This window comes from Misgurnus anguillicaudatus, chromosome 2 (assembly GCF_027580225.2).
Source record: "Misgurnus anguillicaudatus chromosome 2, ASM2758022v2, whole genome shotgun sequence".
In the NCBI taxonomy this organism is placed as follows: domain Eukaryota; kingdom Metazoa; phylum Chordata; class Actinopteri; order Cypriniformes; family Cobitidae; genus Misgurnus; species Misgurnus anguillicaudatus.
In genome coordinates this window covers 43317934-43338548 of record NC_073338.2, presented here as the reverse complement: position 1 = coordinate 43338548, position 20615 = coordinate 43317934, and the positions used below count along the sequence as shown (strand labels likewise).

Genomic DNA, 20615 nt, shown 5'->3' with positions numbered 1-20615 from the left:
TGCGTTTCTTTTAAACAGTGAAACTAGTTTGTGTAATCTCTTACCTTTTGGCGTAGTCACTGTGGCCGAAAAAAAGCATTATGTAGTGAATTTCACAACAACTGCATCAGCACTGGACACCTGAGGTAATTTTTTACATTTATGAATATAATATTTTGCCATTAAAATACACACATTTCCTATATATTCTATATTTTGTTTACAATGAGAAAAATAACAGAATATATCACACATATTTAAATCTATGATTAGGTTGGATTTTGAACCCAGAAACCTTGATAAATCAGACCAAAATTCTTTTACAAGGGGGCATTTGAAGAAAACATGATCAACTGATTCAGTTGCAAACTTACAAAAAGTACAATTCAAATTAGTGTTACTAAATTTAGATATAATCTCATTAGTGGGGTAGATGTTATGCAAAATTTTTAAATGTAATTCTTTAACTTTATTTGGGGACACAAAATTTATAAGGTAGTATCCATGCTTTTTTCCAATTAATTTTATTTATTAAAGAATTCCAAAAAAAATTTACCCCTCTGAGTTATTTTTTTCTTTGACTGAAACACATTTCTTATATTTCTGTTACTACATTTTGGGTCAAAAATACTCTTGTTTTCAACTAAAAAACTCTGTTCACTTTTTACAATTTCTTCAAATAATAAATGACATCTCATTAAATGAACAAGACCATTAAGCTTTAACAACTGTAAGAAATTCCTTATGGACAATTGGGAAATCGTATTTAGACATGAAATCATAATAAGAATAAACATTCCCACGTGAATCTAGCATATCACAAAGATAATCAATACCTTTCTCATGCCAGTTCTTAAAAAAAATTGACTTGTTCTTTACTAAGATGCTTTCGTTGTTCCATAGTTTCACTTTATGTGGGGAGAAATTGTGAACAAAACAGAGTTTCCATGCCAACAGAGCTTGTTCATGGAATTTAGAAAGTTTTATGGGGAGTTTAGAGGAAGAGAAGTTACAAGTTAACAAAAATTTAAGCCCTCCCACTTTTTTAAAGATATTTTGTGGAATAAAAAGAATCTGGTGAATTGACACAATTTTTTATCCAATTTACTTTGAAGGTGTAATTAACGTCAAAAAAATCAAACATGTCAAAACCTCCATCACTTTTCTTACAGATAACTTGTTTTTTCAAATGTTGATGTTTGTTTTTCCAAAAGAAGTTAAACAATAAACTATTAATTTTTTTACATGTATTATCATGAACAAAAAGTGAGAGAGATGGGTATATAAAGTGAGATAGACCTTCAGCTTTTATTAAAAGAACTCTACCAAGAAAGGATAAATCTCTTTGAAGCCAATTGTTGAATATTAGTTTTGCTTTTTTAATTTTAGGAAGGAAATTCATTTCTTGCCTAAGTGAAATTTTCTTAAAGATTTGGACACCAAGATACTTCACATTGTCTTTGATGGGTATATTATTTACAGAGGTTTCAAGGTTATCATATAAACAAAGAATTTCACATTTGGGGATATTTAATTTTAAACCAGAAGCTTGTGAAAAGGTATTAATAGATTCAAGGGCCCCCGCAACCTGAGTTGTATCCTTGCGGTTGTGTCATCCGCAAGTTGTGAAATTGTAATCTCACGGTCAAAAATTGTTAGCCCTTTATTAAAACTGATTGATTCAGTTTTTCGAAGCAGTTCGAAACCCCACACACGCTGGTGACCCCTGCTGGTCAAAAAAGTGTAATAGCAGATATGTCCAAACATTTTACAATTCTTTTTACAAAATAATAGCAAAAATGTTTCGAAGCCTCATGAAGCAGTGCTTTGAAAACGACCATCACTAGTTCAGGGCTCGTTGAGTGAGTCAGTATACCTGAAACTTCTGTGTGTTACAGTGTATTGGACCAATTTATTGGTTTAGACTTCCACTTGTAAATATTTTACACAGCCTGTTGTAAATAAATTTTTGGATATTTTTTATCACCATTTCTGGATTTTTTTCCTACTGTCAATAAGGACTTTTTAATATCACCGTCACTTTATTGGAAACTGCCTCTACACATTACATTGTAAGTAAACACCTTTCCGTCACCCAGTTACCTGCCTCCATCCCTTTGGTACATCCAGGTCAGTGTTGCTAAACTGTTTAGGCAGATTTGGACCCTCACTCAGTTTGAGTACACTGACCAAGTTAACAAACATCCTTTACAAAATTTCCACCAAAACATGGTTGACACATTTTTACAATTTTATAAAACCATGTTATTTTTTAGGGGATGCCATTTCTCACAGCGGTCAACTGTCAATTCACAAAGGACACGCGATACAAAAATTGCCAAGATTGATGTGCCCACTGTACTTACACATTGCTGTAATTGATCTAACATAAAATATATTACTGTACCGTACTGTATATATGTATAATACAAATAACATGAAGATAGCTCTGGGGATGCCCCTAATTAAAATCGCCCCTTCAGGGCTTGACCCCTAATAACTTCACAACTCATTCCCTGACAACAATTAATATTCCTGTAAATACATGAGGTCAGATAATGTGGTTTGGTAAAAAAGATGTGGTACATATTAACATAAGTCTGAAACTGCACTTTACATCTCAATTCTCAAACAGAGATGTTCATCTTAATTTAATCTTTGATGTTCTCTCTCTTCAGCATTACTGAGATGTACTGGGTTCAGACTCCAATTCATCCACTAGATGAGGTTCCTTCTCTTTCAGCAATCTGCAGAATTCTGCTTTTACAGCTGAACCTCCTGACTCAAGAACATCAAAGACAATCCTCATCTTCTCCTGTCGTGGTTCTGCACTATGTACTTTCTTGTACATTTCACTTGTAATCATGTATTTGCTCATGAGACAGTCAGCTATCTCCATCACTGATGTGACTCTTTGAATCAGTTGATCTCTGTGTTTGTCCAAAAATTCAGATTCTGATTGAAGCAAACGCAGATTCAGATGTTGATATGTGTGATATAAGCACAATAATAAACATTTAATTGAAGTGTTAAGCATAGAAGTCATACCGTACCTGTAAACCTTCTGCCAACTGGAGGTTCCACACCTTGAGCTGGTGCTTTTAAATAATAAGACATGATCAAAAAAGAAATATCCATCATAATATTTATAGCTTAGATTAGAAATTTGTCAATAAAAAGAAAAAAAACTTTGAGCAGCTGTGTCGCTGTAGATCACTGAATGTTTAAATGGCATTTAATATATCATTCCTCTCAATGACTCTTTATATCGACAAACAACTGATCTCTAATTCTCACTTCATAAACTGATTTGCTTCTAACAACAGAATTTCATCAAGTACCTGAGAGAAGAACTCGTCGTTGCTTCCACACTTCTTTCCCTTTATTATTTGAATCCAGAAGACCAAGCCTGACCTCCTCAATGCTGACATTCAGAAACACTTCAAATGTAGTGTGAAAGTTTGGGCCAAAATTACAATCAAACACCTCATCCTGAAAAAAGGTCAAATAAAAATACTTTAAATAAAAAATAATTTTTAAACTTTATATTTCACCAAAAAACCCAATCTGATAAAAAACTATTAATCTAATCAAATTTTGGGTTTTATTAGTCAAAGTGACATTACTGTCAAGTATGAGCCTATACTCGAAATGTGACCTTTGCATTTAACCCATCCCGGTCACACACACACCTATGGGCAGTGGGCAGCTATCCCTGCAGGAAGCAATTAAGGAAAAATGTGCCTTTCTTAGGGACACCTCAGTTGCAACCACCTGCCAGCCGCGAGACTTGAACTGGCAACCTTGCAAGCACGACTCTCTAACCATCAGGCCACGGTCGCCCCAAAGGTAATGACGTATTATTATTTTGTAAGAACTAAAAGCTGTGAGGTAGTTGAGGTTATGTTATGTTATGATTTGCATCTAAAGAGGTTGCACAATATATGTAATTGTTTAAATCTATTGAAATATCAAAGTACCGGTGGCTGCACTTCACATTCGTCTGGATGACAACACAGTTTGTATTCTCTGCCAGGAATCAGATGACAAATTGAACTTGTCTCAATGTATGTTTTCTCCAGATGTTGACTCTGAACCTTAAATAAAATAAGATTTCTGTTATGAGAAGAAACGCAAAACACGTTGTTGTATTATATCATGTGTATATTGAGAAAGTCTCTTTTTAAATATGAAAAGATGCCTAAGCTCACTTTAAGTACAGTAATTTGATTCCTGTATACAAAGAATCTGAATTTTCAGATTTAAACTACACAAGCAGTGCTAATGTTAACGTTAATATTAAACAAATAAATCTATAATTTCGAAGTAGTCTAATCATTTAAAATAAAAGTGATGTACTGTAAACCTTCCCTATATCCTGTAGTTAAACCCAATTTGTTATAATGCACATTGGGTTGTTTTCTCCCCAGGGCTGGGTAACTATTGGACAGAACACATTTCTGACCCAAATAATGGGTTGATTAACAAAAACCCAGCAGTTGGGTAAAAACAACTCATTATTTGGGTCATTTTAACCCAGAAATGTGTTCTGTCCAATAGTTACCCAGCCCTGGGTTAAAAACAACCCAATATTTTTTTAGAGTGTAATGCAGTGGCAGCTGAGGCGAGAATTCTAAATATATGTGTTCAGAACGTCATGTTAACCATGTGCATCATGCATCTTGTCAAAATAAGTGCCTGCTGCACATGCTTCGAAACGGTTTATGATAAAAGAGACGCTCACGTTCACAAAATACTCCCAAGACATTCATTGAGTATCTGACAAACGCAAGCATCACTTTTATCATAAACCCTTCAAGTGTGATGCACATGGTTCACATGAGGCGCTAAACACACATTTTGAAATGATGAGCCACACACGAGGGGTTACATACATGTTGTGACAAGCTTTGCATTGTGCACACTCGAAAAAGAAGTCATCGACCACCACTGATATGTATTGTCATTTTTTATGTTTATTTTATTTTAAAGGAGGAATAATGCTTTAAGGTTTACCTCCGATAAGGGCACATTCCCTGGAAGCAAGTGAACATTCAGTATTTTCTGCTTGTGTGCAACAGATTTTGGTCGAAGGAAAAGCAGAACTTGTGCACAGACAGGATACACAGGGAATATGATATCTTTTATGAGTCCAAACAGGGAAAACTCTGTGATATTAATAATCACGTGAGTGCTGCTCACTTTGATCGACTGCAAGATTTCTACATTACCATCAGAGAAATGTGCTACAGCCAAACTGACTTCATTTTTCTCTGTAAAAGACATTTACGATTTTGGTAAAACTTTATTTTAAAATATACATTTTATATTATTAAAAATATACTTTATTATTTCATAACAGTGACTAAAATGTCGTTGACAACGTATAATAATGTGAGATGCTGAGCTCTTCACTTAATTTATTTTGAACTGACAAGAAAATTATTCATCACTTTTCATTGCTTCAGTTACATTAGTGAAAAATATTAATATTATTTTGAGGATAAAAAAATAAACATACCAGAGAAAACTTCACAGTGTGGAAGATGCAGTTGTGAGATTGAACCTTTAAAACAGTCAATGTTGTACAAGGGACCTGCAGGCTGCATCTGACCCAAACCATCTAAGAGCCGTGGATCCCAGGACACGATTTTATACAACACCTCTCCTTTACCCTCCATCACAAACACAAGGTTTGTCAAACTGCACTGAAACTGACCAGCATGTGGAGAAACAAACCTAAAAAATAGATGAATCAACTACACTGTGTTAACTAGCATAATAAGGAGATAAGAAATGCAAAAAAAAAAAAAAAAATTAAAATGCCTTTTTCTTGGTGTGGCAGTTAAAGGGTTAATCTAGTGGCTTACACAAAATTCCAAGATTTAAATTCAATGTGACATTAACAGAGATTTATGAAACCATCCAGAACACTTCAATGAATACAGTAACATGACTTAAAATTTGCTTAATATTTTTACCTGTATAAGTATGTTGCTTTGCTCTCGTCGTCTCTGTCAATATATTCAGGTGTGAAGACTTCTACATCTTCTAAACACTGAAATACATGCAGTGATAAAGAAAATCATTCATTTGCTAATTATAAAACTACTGCTGTTTGCACTGCAAGTTATTCTTTACTGATATGCTTTATATATTAATCATCAAAAGCATCTTTGAGATGCTTTTATTTAAAAACACCTTGCACCAACACATCTTAACATATCAGTGCCATTGTTTTGTCTTAAGATGTACACCAGTATTGTTTTTATAAGGTTTGTTTATAAAAACGTCTTAAATGTTCTAATATAACCACGGCCTGTATTAATCTAAACCCTGTTCAGGAAACCTCCCCTAAACCTTTTTTTTTATTGTAATGAAATTTGTTATTTGAAAGTAATGCAAACCAGAGCTACTGGGATGTAAAATGCAGAGTATTTAGCACTGTAACTTGTAGAATGTGTTACAGCCTTATATTATTAGTTTTAATCAAACTATTTTAATCTATAAACATTAAACTTTAACCTTACTATAGGAGGAATAAACATGAAAACATTTTAGCGCTTGTTGATTCATTCAGGAATGTTATTTAAGTTCTCACTGGTTGGTCTGTAGAAGATGATTTAGCTCCTAATGATACACATGACACAGAATCCCAACTCTCATCCTCTGTCAAACAAAACACAATTCAAATGTTATATGAATCCAAAGGTTTACAATTTACACTGTTCACTCAAACAAACATCAGAAATGACTACATATTTACAGTAGGTTAATAACTATTGTATTACTTTTTAAAGTCAGTATTCATCTATTGGAGCATTGGAGTCTTTTTTAATTGGGCAGTTTTATTGCTGTCCACTAAGTGGCATTATGTTGTTAATTTAAGTTAAAAACAAAAGCAAACAGTTTTGATTATTTTAATTTATATATATATATTTATTTTAAACACTCACAGATGACCATTTAGAGACAAGCAATCAGCATTTTCAGTGCATTTCCTAAAATGTACATTTTATACGTCTTATAATTGTTTAAACATTATTTCCATAAACTGCAACACTCAAGCTGCATGACATTAAGTCTTAAACTTCTCATAAATGTGTTGTTTATAAAGTCTAATGAAAGGACAGCCATAAGATTGATATTTCAGAACAGAACTGCTTCAAGGCCAAGTTTTTATACAAACCATTCAATTAAAAACACATCACATTTAAAGATGGAATAAATATACATATTTTTGCTCTCACCATTTTCTCTCTCTTTTGTCTTCGGCTCCTCATCTGTCAAACTCTTCCTGTCTCTCTTCTTGACACGCTCAATCAACATTGACTTCCTGCAGCTACAGGACACAACATTTTACAGTACACTGATTTTACAGAAACATATTAAATTATACAACATATTGCTGTTGGTTAGTAGCCTTATTTTTCAAAGGTTTCAATACACAGAATTTATGATAAATTAATGTATTTTATAAAATGTCATAATACTGGGACCCCCCTGGCACCATCTCGCGGCCCCCTTGAGAACCACTGCTCTATCAGATGCTTAAAGCCAACGACAAACAATAGTTTCCATCCTGAAATCCCGGATGACCAGACTATGATTCATCTTTTATTAATCGTTTAAATATTGGTGTCCGGTATGCCGTGAGCCAGAAGTAGAGTACATTGTGAAGTAGTGTGCACTGTGAAATTTTAAAGACGTGATAGGAATAAATAGCACTCATAAATAGCTTTTGAGATTGTTATCTCACTTAAAATGAATGGATGCTTTATCCCAGAAATAGTATTTTTTGTGACACAACAAAGCGAATACATTAATTTGCTGTTTAACAATGACTGCTCTAACATTAGAAACCTGCAGAAATAAAGAAGCAGACAAACACACACAAACATACACAATTATATATATTTGAATGCTTGATTAATTGTATACTTACACTGTCATGGTCCAGCCCTTCAGTCTCAGTGATTCCTTCAGGGTTACCAACAATGGAATAAACGATAATCTGGTATTTATCCTAAAATCAATAAAATGTTTAGCTGCATATGCATTTCTGGTTTGCTGTGATGAAAAAAATGTATAATTATAAACTACACACTTGGTCAATTTTGTGCTTTCCTAGATGGCATAATGATAAAACAGTTAAATTATACAATGAGGTTTCATTTATTAACATTGTGCAACTAGTTAACATGAACTTACAATGAACAATATATTTCTACAACACTTATTTAAGTTTTTGTTAATCTTAAACTTCTAATTTTACTGGGGATCCTCATCTGCATCAATTTAAATAAAAATGTTACATACAGGTGATGTATTGTAAACTACATTAAAAAGTCAGTAACAAAACATTTTTGGTAATGCAATCTAACTGCTTACATGTCAAGAATGTTTATTTGATATCACATACACTTAATAAAGATCGTATTTCTATTACTATTTAGTACTATTTTGACATTCAAAGAGGAAGAAAACACTTTCCATGACTCATTATACAAACAAGATCCTCACAAAAGCTTCAGACATACTAAAGTGAATTTAGCATTACATTTAACATTTCATTTTTGAGAATGGTAAACTTTAACAAAGTTTAAAATTCTCAAGGATAAAGTCTATAAAGCTGATCTTTCTGTTACTTGAGTTTGTTGAGACTGGGACAGGTCTGGATGAGGGAACAGATTACTGAAATCCATTCATCAGTCCATTTGTCCACCTCCAGATGGACTTTCTTCAAACCAGACAAAGATTGCAGGGCATTCGTCACAGTGACTGTCTCTACTAAAACCCCTTCACCAGAACCTCCAAAACTAAAAAAAAAGGTAAATCACATTTGCCACCTGATGTTAATACTAGAATACTTAAATGCAAACATTGGAATGCAATAGTTCCCTTTCAGTCGGTCACTACGACGTCACGTCGTGACCGACGAATTGGGAACCGCTTCGCGGGTGACCTATCTACTTCGAGAACTATCAAAAACGCCAATGAACTTGGCATGCAGGTATTTGCATAATGCCGGCGCCGCCCCGCCAGGTGCGTATATAAGGCGCAGGTGCATAATACCAAATCAGCTTTATTGCTTCGAAGCCGGCAGACATCTGCTCTCGAGAAGCTGTTAAACTGATCTTCGTAGATCCTGTTCTGTGTGGGAAGAAAATATCTCAGCTTGCTGAAGTTGGTTGGGCAAAGACACCTCAGCGGAGGCTCGCAGTGTTTTTTTCCACCCTTTCTCTCTCTCTCTGTCTCTTTAATTTAGGACTTGAGTTCGAGTGAGTGCGTTTGCCTCTCCCTGTGTGTTTCACCAGCTCGCACAAAAGAGTGATTTCCCTGAAAGAGCAGCACGTTTGAGCTTTGTGTCTTTTTAAAGACAGACACTCATTCGTGTCACGGTCGGGGTCGTCTTTTTAAAGATGGATTTCCGTCCGTGCTCCGTTTCTGGATGCGGTGTGTTTATCGCCCCCCAGGATGGCCACAAGCGTTGTCTTTCGTGTCTGGGGCTCCAGCACGCAGAGGCAGCGTTGCGTGATAGCTCATGCCCCATCTGTGAGGCTATGACTATGGCGGATTTGCGGAGACGGGTGTCGTTCCTCCGGCAACGGCCCCCGCCTTCCCAGTCTGGTGCTGCTAAGGGCGCAGCTACCAGACTTGCGAAGGATGACCTCCGTATAACGGTGCTGGGTCGGTCTGCTGGTTCGTCCAGTAGCTCCCAGCGCCCTGATCCGTTGCCAGCGGAGGTCCCGATGGAGACGAGCGGCCCGTGTTCTACGGTGTCATCGCGCTCTGTCGAGCCTCCACCTGACGCGATATCCACCGTAACGTCGGAGGGGGGGTTGTCAGCCTCGGACGTCGATCCGGATCCGCTCCCGCCTTCGGGCCAGGTTGCGGCTTCCGCGTTCGACCCCGAGATGGCAGCCATGCTCGCTCGGGCGGCGGAGGCGGTCGGCTTGGAGTGGACTAAACCTCTCCCACCTGAACCGTCACGCCTCGATGATTGGTTCTTCGGGGGTGCCACAGCTTCTCAGTCCCCGCCCCCGGTGCCTTTCTTCCCCGAGGTGCATGAAGAGCTGACGCGGTCGTGGAAAACCCCGTTTTCCGCCCGGAACCGGCCGTATCAGCCTTCACCTCTCACCTCTCTCGAGGGTGGAGATGCCAAGGGGTACACTGGTATCCCGTCAGTGGAGCGCCCGGTCGCGATGCAGTTGTGTCCGGCCGGTGTCGCTTCCTCCTGGCGGGACCAGCCTACTCTCCCCTCACGGGCCTGTAAGCAGTCTTCGGCGCTGTCCGGTGCTGCTTACAGGGCTTGTGGGGAGGCAGCCTCTGCCCTGCATGCCATGGCATTGCTGCAGGTTCACCAGGCTAAGGCTCTGAGGGATCTGCACGCGGGAGGTCACGACTCGGCGGAGTTCTCCGAACTACGTGCGGCTACAGATCTGGCGCTTCGTGCGACCAAGGTCACCGCACGCGCCGTCGGGCGTGCGATGTCTACCCTGGTAGTCCAGGAACGCCATCTCTGGCTGTGTCTGGCGGACATGAAGGACGCTGATAAAACCCGGCTCCTGAATGCTCCGGTTTCCCAGACCGGCCTGTTCGGCGAGACGGTCGAGGAGTTTGCGCAGCAATTCTCCGTGGCCAAGAAGCAGACTGAGGCCATCGCTCAGATCATGCCACGTCGGAAGCGTCCTGCGCCTGCCTCCGCCTCCGTTCCTCCCCGGGGCTCTTCTAAGAAGCGAGGAACCGGTCGTCAGCAGCCCGCCCCGCTCGCTCAGCCCGCTTCAAAGGGTGGTAAAAGAAGATCTAAGCGGCCCTGAGACGGGCGACCTAGAGATGGAAGGGATCGCTCTTCGGGAGATGGTGAAGGCACCACTCCCCCCACCGGAGGAGGGCCGGTTGGGGAATCTTTTGTTTCATTTTTCTGTTCCGCCGACTTTTCAGTCGGCACCCACAAATTCACAAAAAGAGCGAATTCCACTTCCATCTCTAGGTCTTCAGATGAGCGCCGGAGACACGAGCGGGCTCATAACCCCCCCTCGTTCTCCGACTCATCAGAGGAGAACGAGAGCGACGCACGGGCTCATAACCCCACCGCGCTCTCCGACTTCTCAGGCGGTGGGAGACAGCTACGGGCTTATAACCCATCGTCTCCCTCCTCCTTCGCCAGAGGGTGCATCGAGTGGTGTGAGGTGTCTTCAGCAGAGCCTCCCTTACTCAACCACCCAGCAACGGACTCAGGTGAGTGTTATCACGCACAACACTGCTGTCGGTGCGGCCGTTACGCACACACCGGCGATCACCTCCGTTGCGCCCGCCGCGGGTACACCGATCGTGCCTTTAGTCCCCCTCGCACGGTATCTGGGGGCGTGGGAACAGCTTCCCAGCCCGTCGCGTTGGCTTTTACGCACGATTCGTCTCGGCTATGCGATCCAATTTGCTCGGCGTCCCCCCAAATTCTCCGGCGTTCGTTTCACTACGGTGAGAGCTGCCGATGCGCACGTCTTCCGTGCGGAGATCGCTGTCTTATTGGTGAAAGACGCGATCCAGCCGGTCCCTCCAGCCGAGATGAGGTCGGGGTTTTACAGCCCTTACTTTATTGTACCCAAGAAAAGCGGCGGCTTGCGACCGATCCTGGACCTGCGTTCGCTGAACCGTGCACTTCACAGAATGCCGTTCAAAATGCTGACGCCCAAACGCATATTTCCATGCATTCGTCCAAACGATTGGTTCGCATCTATCGACCTGAAGGACGCGTACTTTCACGTATCGATTCTCCCCCGACACAGGCCGTTTCTCCGCTTTGCGTTCGAGGGGCGAGCATACCAGTACAAAGTCCTCCCATTCGGGCTCTCTCTGTCGCCCCGTGTATTCACCAAGGTAGTGGAGGGGGCTTTAAAACCCCTGAGAGAGAGAGGTGTGCGCATTCTCGCGTATCTGGACGATTGGCTAATAATAGCTCAAACGCGTCAGACGCTGTGCGATCACAGAGATTTAACTTTAAAACACCTCGCTCGTTTGGGTCTTCGGGTCAACTGGGAAAAGAGCAAGCTTTGCCCCGTGCAGAGAATCTCTTTTCTCGGTATGGAACTGGACTCGATCGATTTGACAGCTCGTCTAACAGAAGCGCGTGTACAGTCGATTCTGACTTGCCTGAATACATTCAAGAGCAAGAGCGCGGTCCCGCTGAAACAATTTCAGAAGCTTTTGGGCCATATGGCAGCAGCCGCAGCTGTAACTCCGCTCGGACTGCTTCATATGCGACCGCTTCAGCATTGGCTTCACGATCGAGTCCCGAGGAGAGCGTGGCTGCGCGGCATTCACCGTGTTATCATTACACCTGCGTGTCGTCGCACTTTCACTCCGTGGTTAGACCGTGCGTTTCTCAGAGCCGGTGTGCCTCTGAGACAGGTCTCCAGGCATGCGATAGTATGCACAGATGCGTCAGACACGGGGTGGGGGGCCACGTATGATGGGCTTGCGGCTTCGGGGGTCTGGACGACACCCCAGCTGCATTGGCACATAAACTGCCGGGAAATGTGGGCTGTATATCTTGCGCTCGTCCGTTTCAGCAACGAGTTACGGGGCAAAGATGTATTAGTTCGAACAGACAACACTGCGACCGTGGCGTACATCAATCGTCAAGGCGGTTTACGCTCGCGTCACCTGTCGCATCTCGCCCGTCACCTCCTCACTTGGAGTCAGAAGAATTTGAGGTCTCTTCGTGCCATTTACATCCCGAGCACGCTCAATGTAGAGGCGGATGCGCTCTCTCGGGCTGCGCGTCCCGGCGAATGGCGACTCCACCCCATTGCGGTTCAGCAAATTTGGAGACGTTTCGGCAAAGCGCAGATAGATCTGTTTGCTTCCCCAGAGACGACCCATTGTCGCCTGTTCTATTCACTAGCCGACGACTCGCTCGGCGTGGATGCATTGGCACACAGCTGGCCGCGAAACATGCGCAAATACGCGTTCCCTCCGGTGAGCCTCATTGCGCAAACCTTATGCAAAATCCGGGAGGACGAGGAGAGCGTGCTGTTGGTGGCACCGTATTGGACAACCAGAAGATGGTTAACAGAACTCTCTCTCCTCGCGACAGCCCCTCCGTGGAAGATTCCCCTGAGGAAGGACCTTCTTTCTCAACAAGAGGGCACATTATGGCACCCGCGCCCCGACCTGTGGAACCTCCATGTGTGGTCTCTGGACGGGGCACGGAGGATATGAGTGATTTACCGCAAGAGGTATCTAACACTATTGCTGCTGCGCGAGCGCCGTCTACGAGACAGGCTTACGCGCTTAAATGGAACCTGTTTGTCGACTGGTGTTCTTCCCGAAGTGAAAACCCCCGAGAATGCCCGATTAGTGTTGTGCTTTTATATCTCCAGCGTCGTTTGGAGAATAGGCTGTCACCATCCACTATTAAGGTCGATATCGCTGCGATATCATCTCACCATTCACCCGTAAACGGTAGAACAGTGGGTCAGCACGACCTAGTCATTAGATTTCTCAGAGGCGTCCCCCCTCTATTCCTCCTTGGGACCTGTCCTTGGTGCTGAAATCACTCCAGGAAGCCCCATTTGAGCCTCTGCATAGTGTGAGTGTTAAATTTCTTACAATGAAAACTTTAACTCTCCTTGCTTTGGCTTCTGTTAAGAGGATAGGGGATATTCATGCATTTTCGGTCGATGTATCGTGCCTTCAGTTCGGGCCGGCTGCATCCAGCGTGACACTGAGACCCCGGCCCGGCTTTGTGCCCAAAGTTCCCACCACTCCTTTTAGAGATCAAGTGGTGAATCTCCAAGCACTGCCTTTGGAGGAGGCAGAACCAGCCATGGCTTTGTTATGCCCTGTTCGTGCACTACGTGTGTATGTAGACAGGACGCAAAGTTTTAGGACCTCAGATCAGCTCTTTGTTTGTTACGGTGGTCAGCAGAAAGGGAAAGCTGTCACCAAGCAGAGGATGTCCCATTGGATTGTGGATACTATAGCCCTTGCATATCAAAAGCAGAATGTGCCTTGTCCATTTAATTTACGTGCCCACTCTACACGCAGTGTGGCATCATCTTGGGCACTGGCTCGCGGTTCCTCGCTAACAGATATTTGTAGAGCTGCAGGCTGGGCGACACCTATACGTTCACAAGATTCTATAGTGTTCGTGTCGAACAGGTTTCCACTCGGGTTCTTTCTACTAACTAGTTAAGAATGCAGAGGGTCGGCTCGTGTGTCGGCTTGGAGCCTCTATTTTGGTGCTGCACATTTGCACCATTATGGAAGGCCATCGGGGCAAAAACGTCTAAAAAACTGTTTTTGCCTCTCCTCCACCGCCCTGATAGCTGGTGTTGCGGAGCATCCGCTGTCAACCTATCACTGATGTATTCTCCGTAAACCTGTGTAGGCTAGGCGTCCACATTTGTCCTCTACGTGGGGTTCATTTGTGTGTAAAGTCCGTGGGGTTCTAATCCTCCACGTTTTTCCTTAGCAGAGCCTGCTCTGCACCTCTCAACATACCATGTATTGTTCAGAGACTTATTTTGAGCAACCTGTCGGTTGTTTCATATATTTTTATGTCATCCATTTAACCTTCTTAGGGGATGGCTTCCGCAGTGTTCTACGTGACGTCGTAGTGACCGACTGAAAGGGAACGTCTCGGTTACGTATGTAACCCTCGTTCCCTGAAGGAAGGGAACGGAGACGTCACTTCCCGTCGCCACAGTTTGCTGTTCCATTGCTGTTCAGGCCGGGCACTGTTGCTCGGCTTCTCAGCAATAATATAGCTGATTTGGTATTATGCACCTGCGCCTTATATACGCACCTGGCGGGGCGGCGCCGGCATTATGCAAATACCTGCATGCCAAGTTCATTGGCGTTTTTGATAGTTCTCGAAGTAGATAGGTCACCCGCGAAGCGGTTCCCCATTCGTCGGTCACGACGTGACGTCTCCGTTCCCTTCCTTCAGGGAACGAGGGTTACATACGTAACCGAGACGTTTAAATTAGTATTTTTTGGTAACTTGCTAATATGTTTTTATGTTGCTATTATGTTTTATGACTTTTTTAAATAACATATAAGCCGTATCCCAGGGTTTAGATTAATCCAGAACTAGTTTTACATTATTTTAGAACATTTAGGTCGTTTTTACAAACACACCTTACAAAAACAATACTGGTGTGCATTTTGAGACAAAACAATGGCACTGATATATGTTAAAATATGTTAGTGCAAGAAGTTTTAAATTAATTCAGCTCAAAGATGCATTTTAGTCTGGGACTAGAATAAACCCTGTCCGGGAAACCGCAATATAATGTTTACAGACCTTGGTAATGTCTGGAGTGTCTGCAGGAGGTTTCTACAGCTGGAAATCTCTGAGCGTGAACAGGTGAAAGTTAATTCTGACAGCACCTGTGGTGATTCTGACAACCGTGGATTACGTTTGCAACAGCTAACAGACAGTCTGAAACAGCCACACAAACCATTTTAATTAAAGAATAAAGTGTTGTATTAAGACTTTTGTATAAATGAAATGTCTTGTTTAATGGTGAGAGTTTCTTACGTCAGGTCTCCATCTTTGACTGAAGCAATAATCTCTGAGTAGCTTTGGCTTCTCTTTTCACCCATCTTTACACTGTTAAAAATAATAAAGACATTTAATAAGTGCATTACTTCATACAGTAACGGACTCTTTACAGCTACCTTCATATATTGTAACTGCCAATTCAGCCACATCTGTTTTTTCATGTTTTAGTTTATAGGACAAGAACTTGTTGTTTTATCCAGTAAAAATGAGCAGGTGTTAAAAATATATATATTTCAAGTGTAAGCAACTATGAGGGAGGACAGTTTTTGTCTATTTAAAAATCATTTGACAAATGATGAAGTGACTTTGGCTGCATGTCTAATGTGGGTCTAGTAATCCTAACACTCTTTAATCGGTGATCATTATTTATTTTACACACATAGGAGAGATGTTTTGCTTGATCCAAACCTGACACCAGTAGCACAGGTGCAACCAGAGTCTATAACAGTAGTCTCCTAACATTTGATAGAGACATGAGAAGAAATAGATGGTGAGTCAAGTGTGTATATTCATTATGATCCTATCAAGTGTTCACGGATAAGATAACCTGTTTTTTTTTTTAAATAATGATGACAGGATGACAGAGATTGGAAGATACAATCTGTAACAATAAGACATTACATACAATGTTGAAATAAATATTCATTACATCAACTGATTCAGAATGTTTCTTTCTCCAAGAGCTAAGAGGAAAGTCTCAACATCTTCTGAGAAATCATCCACCATCAACCTATAAAAGTGAACAGAACAACTACAACATCAGACATTAGACATAAGTTCACATTATGACTAAAGCTCAGATAACAGTGAATGTATTCTAGCTTGATTCTTATTAATTCATGAAGGATAAAGTGTTTCATTGGGCTCTTTAATGTCAAGTGTTAATGTGTTTGATCAGTCTGATCTTCACTCACCACAGCTCTTCACAACTACACAATGCAGGCTGAAGTATCTTCAGATGATCAGATGTAACATTGAGTCTCAGGTTTCTGATGCCTTCACAGCACTGTAAACAAAACCACAGCACCCAGCAGTCTGTCTTGTTTAGTGGAGTTTTGGACAGATCAATCTGAACCAAATCTCCCAAAACTTTCCCAATGAAGCTCTTCTCATGAAGCGCATAGAGGCAACGAAGAATGAACATCATGTTTTTATGTTGATATCTCAGTAAACACTGATGGATCCATTCCTTCAGCTGGGTTTTTATGTTGATACTAACAGTCACATTGTGCTTTTTAAAGATTGAGTCGATCATTTCATTCTTACAGAGACCACAGAGGAACAAAATCACAGACTGTAGCTGCTTTGAATTTCTTAATTCTAAATCTCTATTTGAAAATTTAGCAACAGACCAACAGGACAAAGCCCATCCTCTCGCTACAGTGTGAAGCAGCTCTCTGACTTTCTTCTGAGACTCATCTTCATCCAATAAGACAAAGTACAGAGCAGTAAAAAACTCCTGAAAGCTGAGATGTATGAATCTAAACATTGTCTCTTGCTGGATTCTTTTTTCCAATAGGAATTTGTTCAAGAATGGATTATTAACTGGATCTTGGACTGTTTCATTTATGGTTTTCTCATCAAACAGAACTTGTTGTTCCAGCATCCCTCTCTCTGCCAGTTGACCCAGACTCCTCAGCAGGTTTGGGACAGACTCATTCAAACCCTGACAGTGATGCTCCAGTACAGTGGATAGAAAGTCAACATATATGGATGTGGTTGTTTCCAGAACTCTTGTTAAATTTGCATCATCATTGACTCTTTCTTTAATAACTGTGCAGATCATCCAGCAGATAACAGGAACGGAGCAGGCAGTCAACAGGGTTTCATTTGACTTTACAGACTCATAAGCCTTCCTGAAGATTTCTTCATCTTGAAAGAACTTCTGAAAGTACTCCTCTATTTTCTTCTCAGAAAAGCCCATAATCTTGATGTGATAGGGTGACTGTAGTGATCTTTTAAACACTGTGCCCTGTTTGACCTTAGTTCTAGTCATGACCAGCAGGGAAGATCTGCAATGAATTTCTTTCCTCAGCAAAGCACAAACAATGACGTCAGGTGGAGCTTTCATGGAGTAATGTAACAAGCAATAGTCATAACACATGAGTCTATGCTCATCAAATCCATCAATGAGGAAAAGCATGTTACATGATGACTGAAATATCATTTCTGATATCAGATTTGATGGTAAATTAGAGCTCCAGCTCAAAAGTTCAGACACATTAATCTCTTCAGAAATACACATCAGCTCTTCATACTTCAGATAGAAAACTAGATCAAAGATAAGATAATGTTCTCCAGATGCCCAGTCCAACATGATTTTTTGTGCTAAGAAGGATTTGCCACTGCCAGGATTTCCTTGAAGAGTGACAGTTTTTGGGTTATTGAGCCTGAACATCTCCTTCACGCTGATTTTTCTAAATCCACCATTTATACTTTTCTGAATGATGTCTGGTTCAGTATACAGGTCTGCCAGGGATGCTTCTTGTCCCAAGAGAAAGTGGTCATGCTTATGCTGGATGTACTTCTCTTTCATTGACATCTTATATTCATCTACAATCTTTGTCCACTCTAGAAAAAACATAAAACTTTTTTATCCTCGTAAAAACACAAATGGTTAAATAAAATGGAGAATGGTCTAGTTAAAGTGCACAAAACTGACAAACTTATAAAGAGAACTTTTGCAACTGACTGAAATTTATTTAAAGGACAAGTTTGGTATTTTACACTTAAAGCCCTGTTTTCAGATTGTTTATGATGAAATAGAACGGTTTTGACTGAAATTTCGACATATGCGGCTGCCCAGAGAATTTTCGTGTGTTTCTTGTATCACCTCCCACCTCTACAATGGGTTTATAGGTGCACAGGAACAATCCTTTCTAAAATGCATTAAACTTTCGTTTACAAAGACGTGAAACTCACCGAGTGTTCAGGGGTGTTCACTGATATGCTCACACAAAAATCGCTGCAAAATACGCATTCCAACAGGTTTTATCGTCGTTTTTGCCAACTCCATTGACTTGTATTAGACGTGCTGTGAGGTACGGTATTACTTCGCGCCGGGAACTTTGTTTCTATTCTTGCAATTGGCAATGGTGGATTAGCGCCACCACCTGGACTGGAGTGTCTATTATTCAAGCTCTCAACGGAAGAATGTACGGGTGTGAGGCGTTTGGAAAAATAGGTCCACCAGTTTACAACGAATGCTAAAACACCTGTTGGAAAGCATCTTTTGCAGTGATTTTTGTGTAAACATACTAGGTGAGTTTCACGTCTTTGTAAACGAAGGTTTAATGCATTTTAGGAAGGATTGTTCCAGTGCACCATTAAACCCATTGTAGAGGTCGGAGGTGACACACAAACACCCGAAAACTCTCGGGGCAGCCGCACACGCCGAAACCCCAGTCAAAACCGCTCTCCCTCACAACAAACAATCTGAAAACAGGGCTTTAAGTGTAAAATACCGAACTTGTCATTTAACATATTGCATTAATGTCATGAGTGAGGTGCCTGCTCCGCCCTCCGATCACCGCCAGAGGGAGCCATCCCCCGAGTTTTAGTACTCGCTTTGGAATGCATTTCCCATAAACCCACATACCGGGACTGATTACACTGCCACTTGACGCCAATCATGAACTGCCTATTTAAGCTGCACCTCAGTGCGAAGTCTTGATTTGCCAAGCCCACGGCTGTCATTTCTGAGCGTTTATTCCAAGGTAGAGGGCTAGAGCCAGACCGATAAAGGATTTTGAAGGCCAATACAGATACAAATGTTGATATATCGGACGATATTTTTATTATTATTATTTTAGAAACGCCCAACAAAACATTAACAGATTTCCCTAACATTAGTTATTTGTAGTTTTTTATGAGTTTTAACTAAAATAATATGATAATGCATTTTAAAAAGAAACATCAAAATATATTAAAGCTCTGTGCCCGGTTGCATGAAACTCCTTAGTTGAGGGTTTCCCTGAGGGAGAAAAAATCCCTGAGGTAAGGGATTTATTTAAGAGCGTTGCAACAAAGGTCTTAACTGTCACCCTTACCTAAGTGTTTATACTAAGTATTTTACGGTAGCCTCTGCCAAAACACGGCAGCGGAGACGCGGTTGCTATGGTTACAAAATCTCACAGCGGTAACAAATCAACGCACGCAGCTCAACAGACGGCGGATTTGTGTACAATAAAACATCGCAAATAACAGACTGTAAAGTGCCGCATGTATAAAACCTCAAAGTTATTCAAACTGGAAACACTTTAGATTGACGGACGATCAAACCGCTAAGTTCGTTGTGGTTTCCAAGCTCGTTAACGTTAACGGTCTTCCACTGATACTGGCATTAGCTAGTCTATGATGAGCCATAATTTAGCAAAGGATAACGTCATACTGCAAATTGTAAAACATACATTTTCAATATAAAAGGCTAAGGAGAGATGATATGTCTCATTGCTTTAACTGTCACGCTATTAAAGAAATACTTCAGTTACATTGTCAAAAGTTAAAATGACAGTCAGTCAACTACACTGTAACAACGTAACATTACTAGGTAATTCCGCTTCACTCTCGGCTTATTTAACAGCAGCAAAACTGGACATGATAGTCACAAATTTTGTCATGCTTTTTCGAGTTAAGAGAACTGATTTGGGTGTTCTTTTGTTCAAGCATTCAAGCAATGTATGTCTCATGACCAACTCATCATGAACTCACTTAACCGTTGTTCTCTCTGCCCGACTCTGGCTGGATCAGCAGGTTGCAGGATGTGTGACGCGTTATACACGAGTTTTGCCAACAGGGAGGTTGTAGAGTGCCCTCTGGTGGACAAACTATACAACAGCAACACTCATGACATGGTTGAAGGCTGTTTCGTCCATTTTTTTAATAATATTAATTTATCGGCCATTATGAATGCCGATACCGATAGTTTGGAAAATGCCTAATATGCCGATATATCGGTCGGGCTCTACTCCAAGGTTGTCAAACTCATTTTAGGCTGAGGGCCGGATGGTAAATAACACCACGATGTGAGGGCTGGATAATTTTATTAAACCTTAGTGTGCTG

At 41.2% G+C, this 20615-nt stretch overlaps 1 protein-coding gene across 4 annotated transcripts in view; it reads right to left on the bottom strand.

Annotated features, from left to right (window-relative positions):
- The window catches only part of LOC141350574 (NACHT, LRR and PYD domains-containing protein 1 homolog), a 131654-nt gene extending 113387 nt beyond the window's left edge, over positions 1–18267 (bottom strand). The window contains exons 1-15 of one of the 4 annotated variants that reach the window (XM_073856034.1): positions 16468–18262; positions 16203–16283; positions 15530–15601; positions 15293–15430; positions 8628–8798; positions 7925–8005; positions 7230–7321; positions 6581–6648; positions 5961–6037; positions 5501–5718; positions 4996–5252; positions 3960–4076; positions 3321–3471; positions 3033–3077; positions 2660–2934 (exon numbers count right to left, since the gene is read on the bottom strand). In XM_073856034.1, coding sequence (XP_073712135.1) covers positions 2660–2934; positions 3033–3077; positions 3321–3471; positions 3960–4076; positions 4996–5252; positions 5501–5718; positions 5961–6037; positions 6581–6648; positions 7230–7321; positions 7925–8005; positions 8628–8798; positions 15293–15430; positions 15530–15601; positions 16203–16283; positions 16468–18137 — 3513 coding nt within the window. In that variant the 5' untranslated portion in view covers positions 18138–18262. Of the gene's footprint in view, positions 1–2659; positions 2935–3032; positions 3078–3320; positions 3472–3959; positions 4077–4995; positions 5253–5500; positions 5719–5960; positions 6038–6580; positions 6649–7229; positions 7322–7924; positions 8006–8627; positions 8799–15292; positions 15431–15529; positions 15602–16202; positions 16284–16467 lie in introns of those variants that run through there. The other 3 variants (XM_073856024.1, XM_073856032.1, XM_073856035.1) reach the window with 3 other exon arrangements.
- Positions 18268–20615: the final 2348 nt, after the last annotated feature.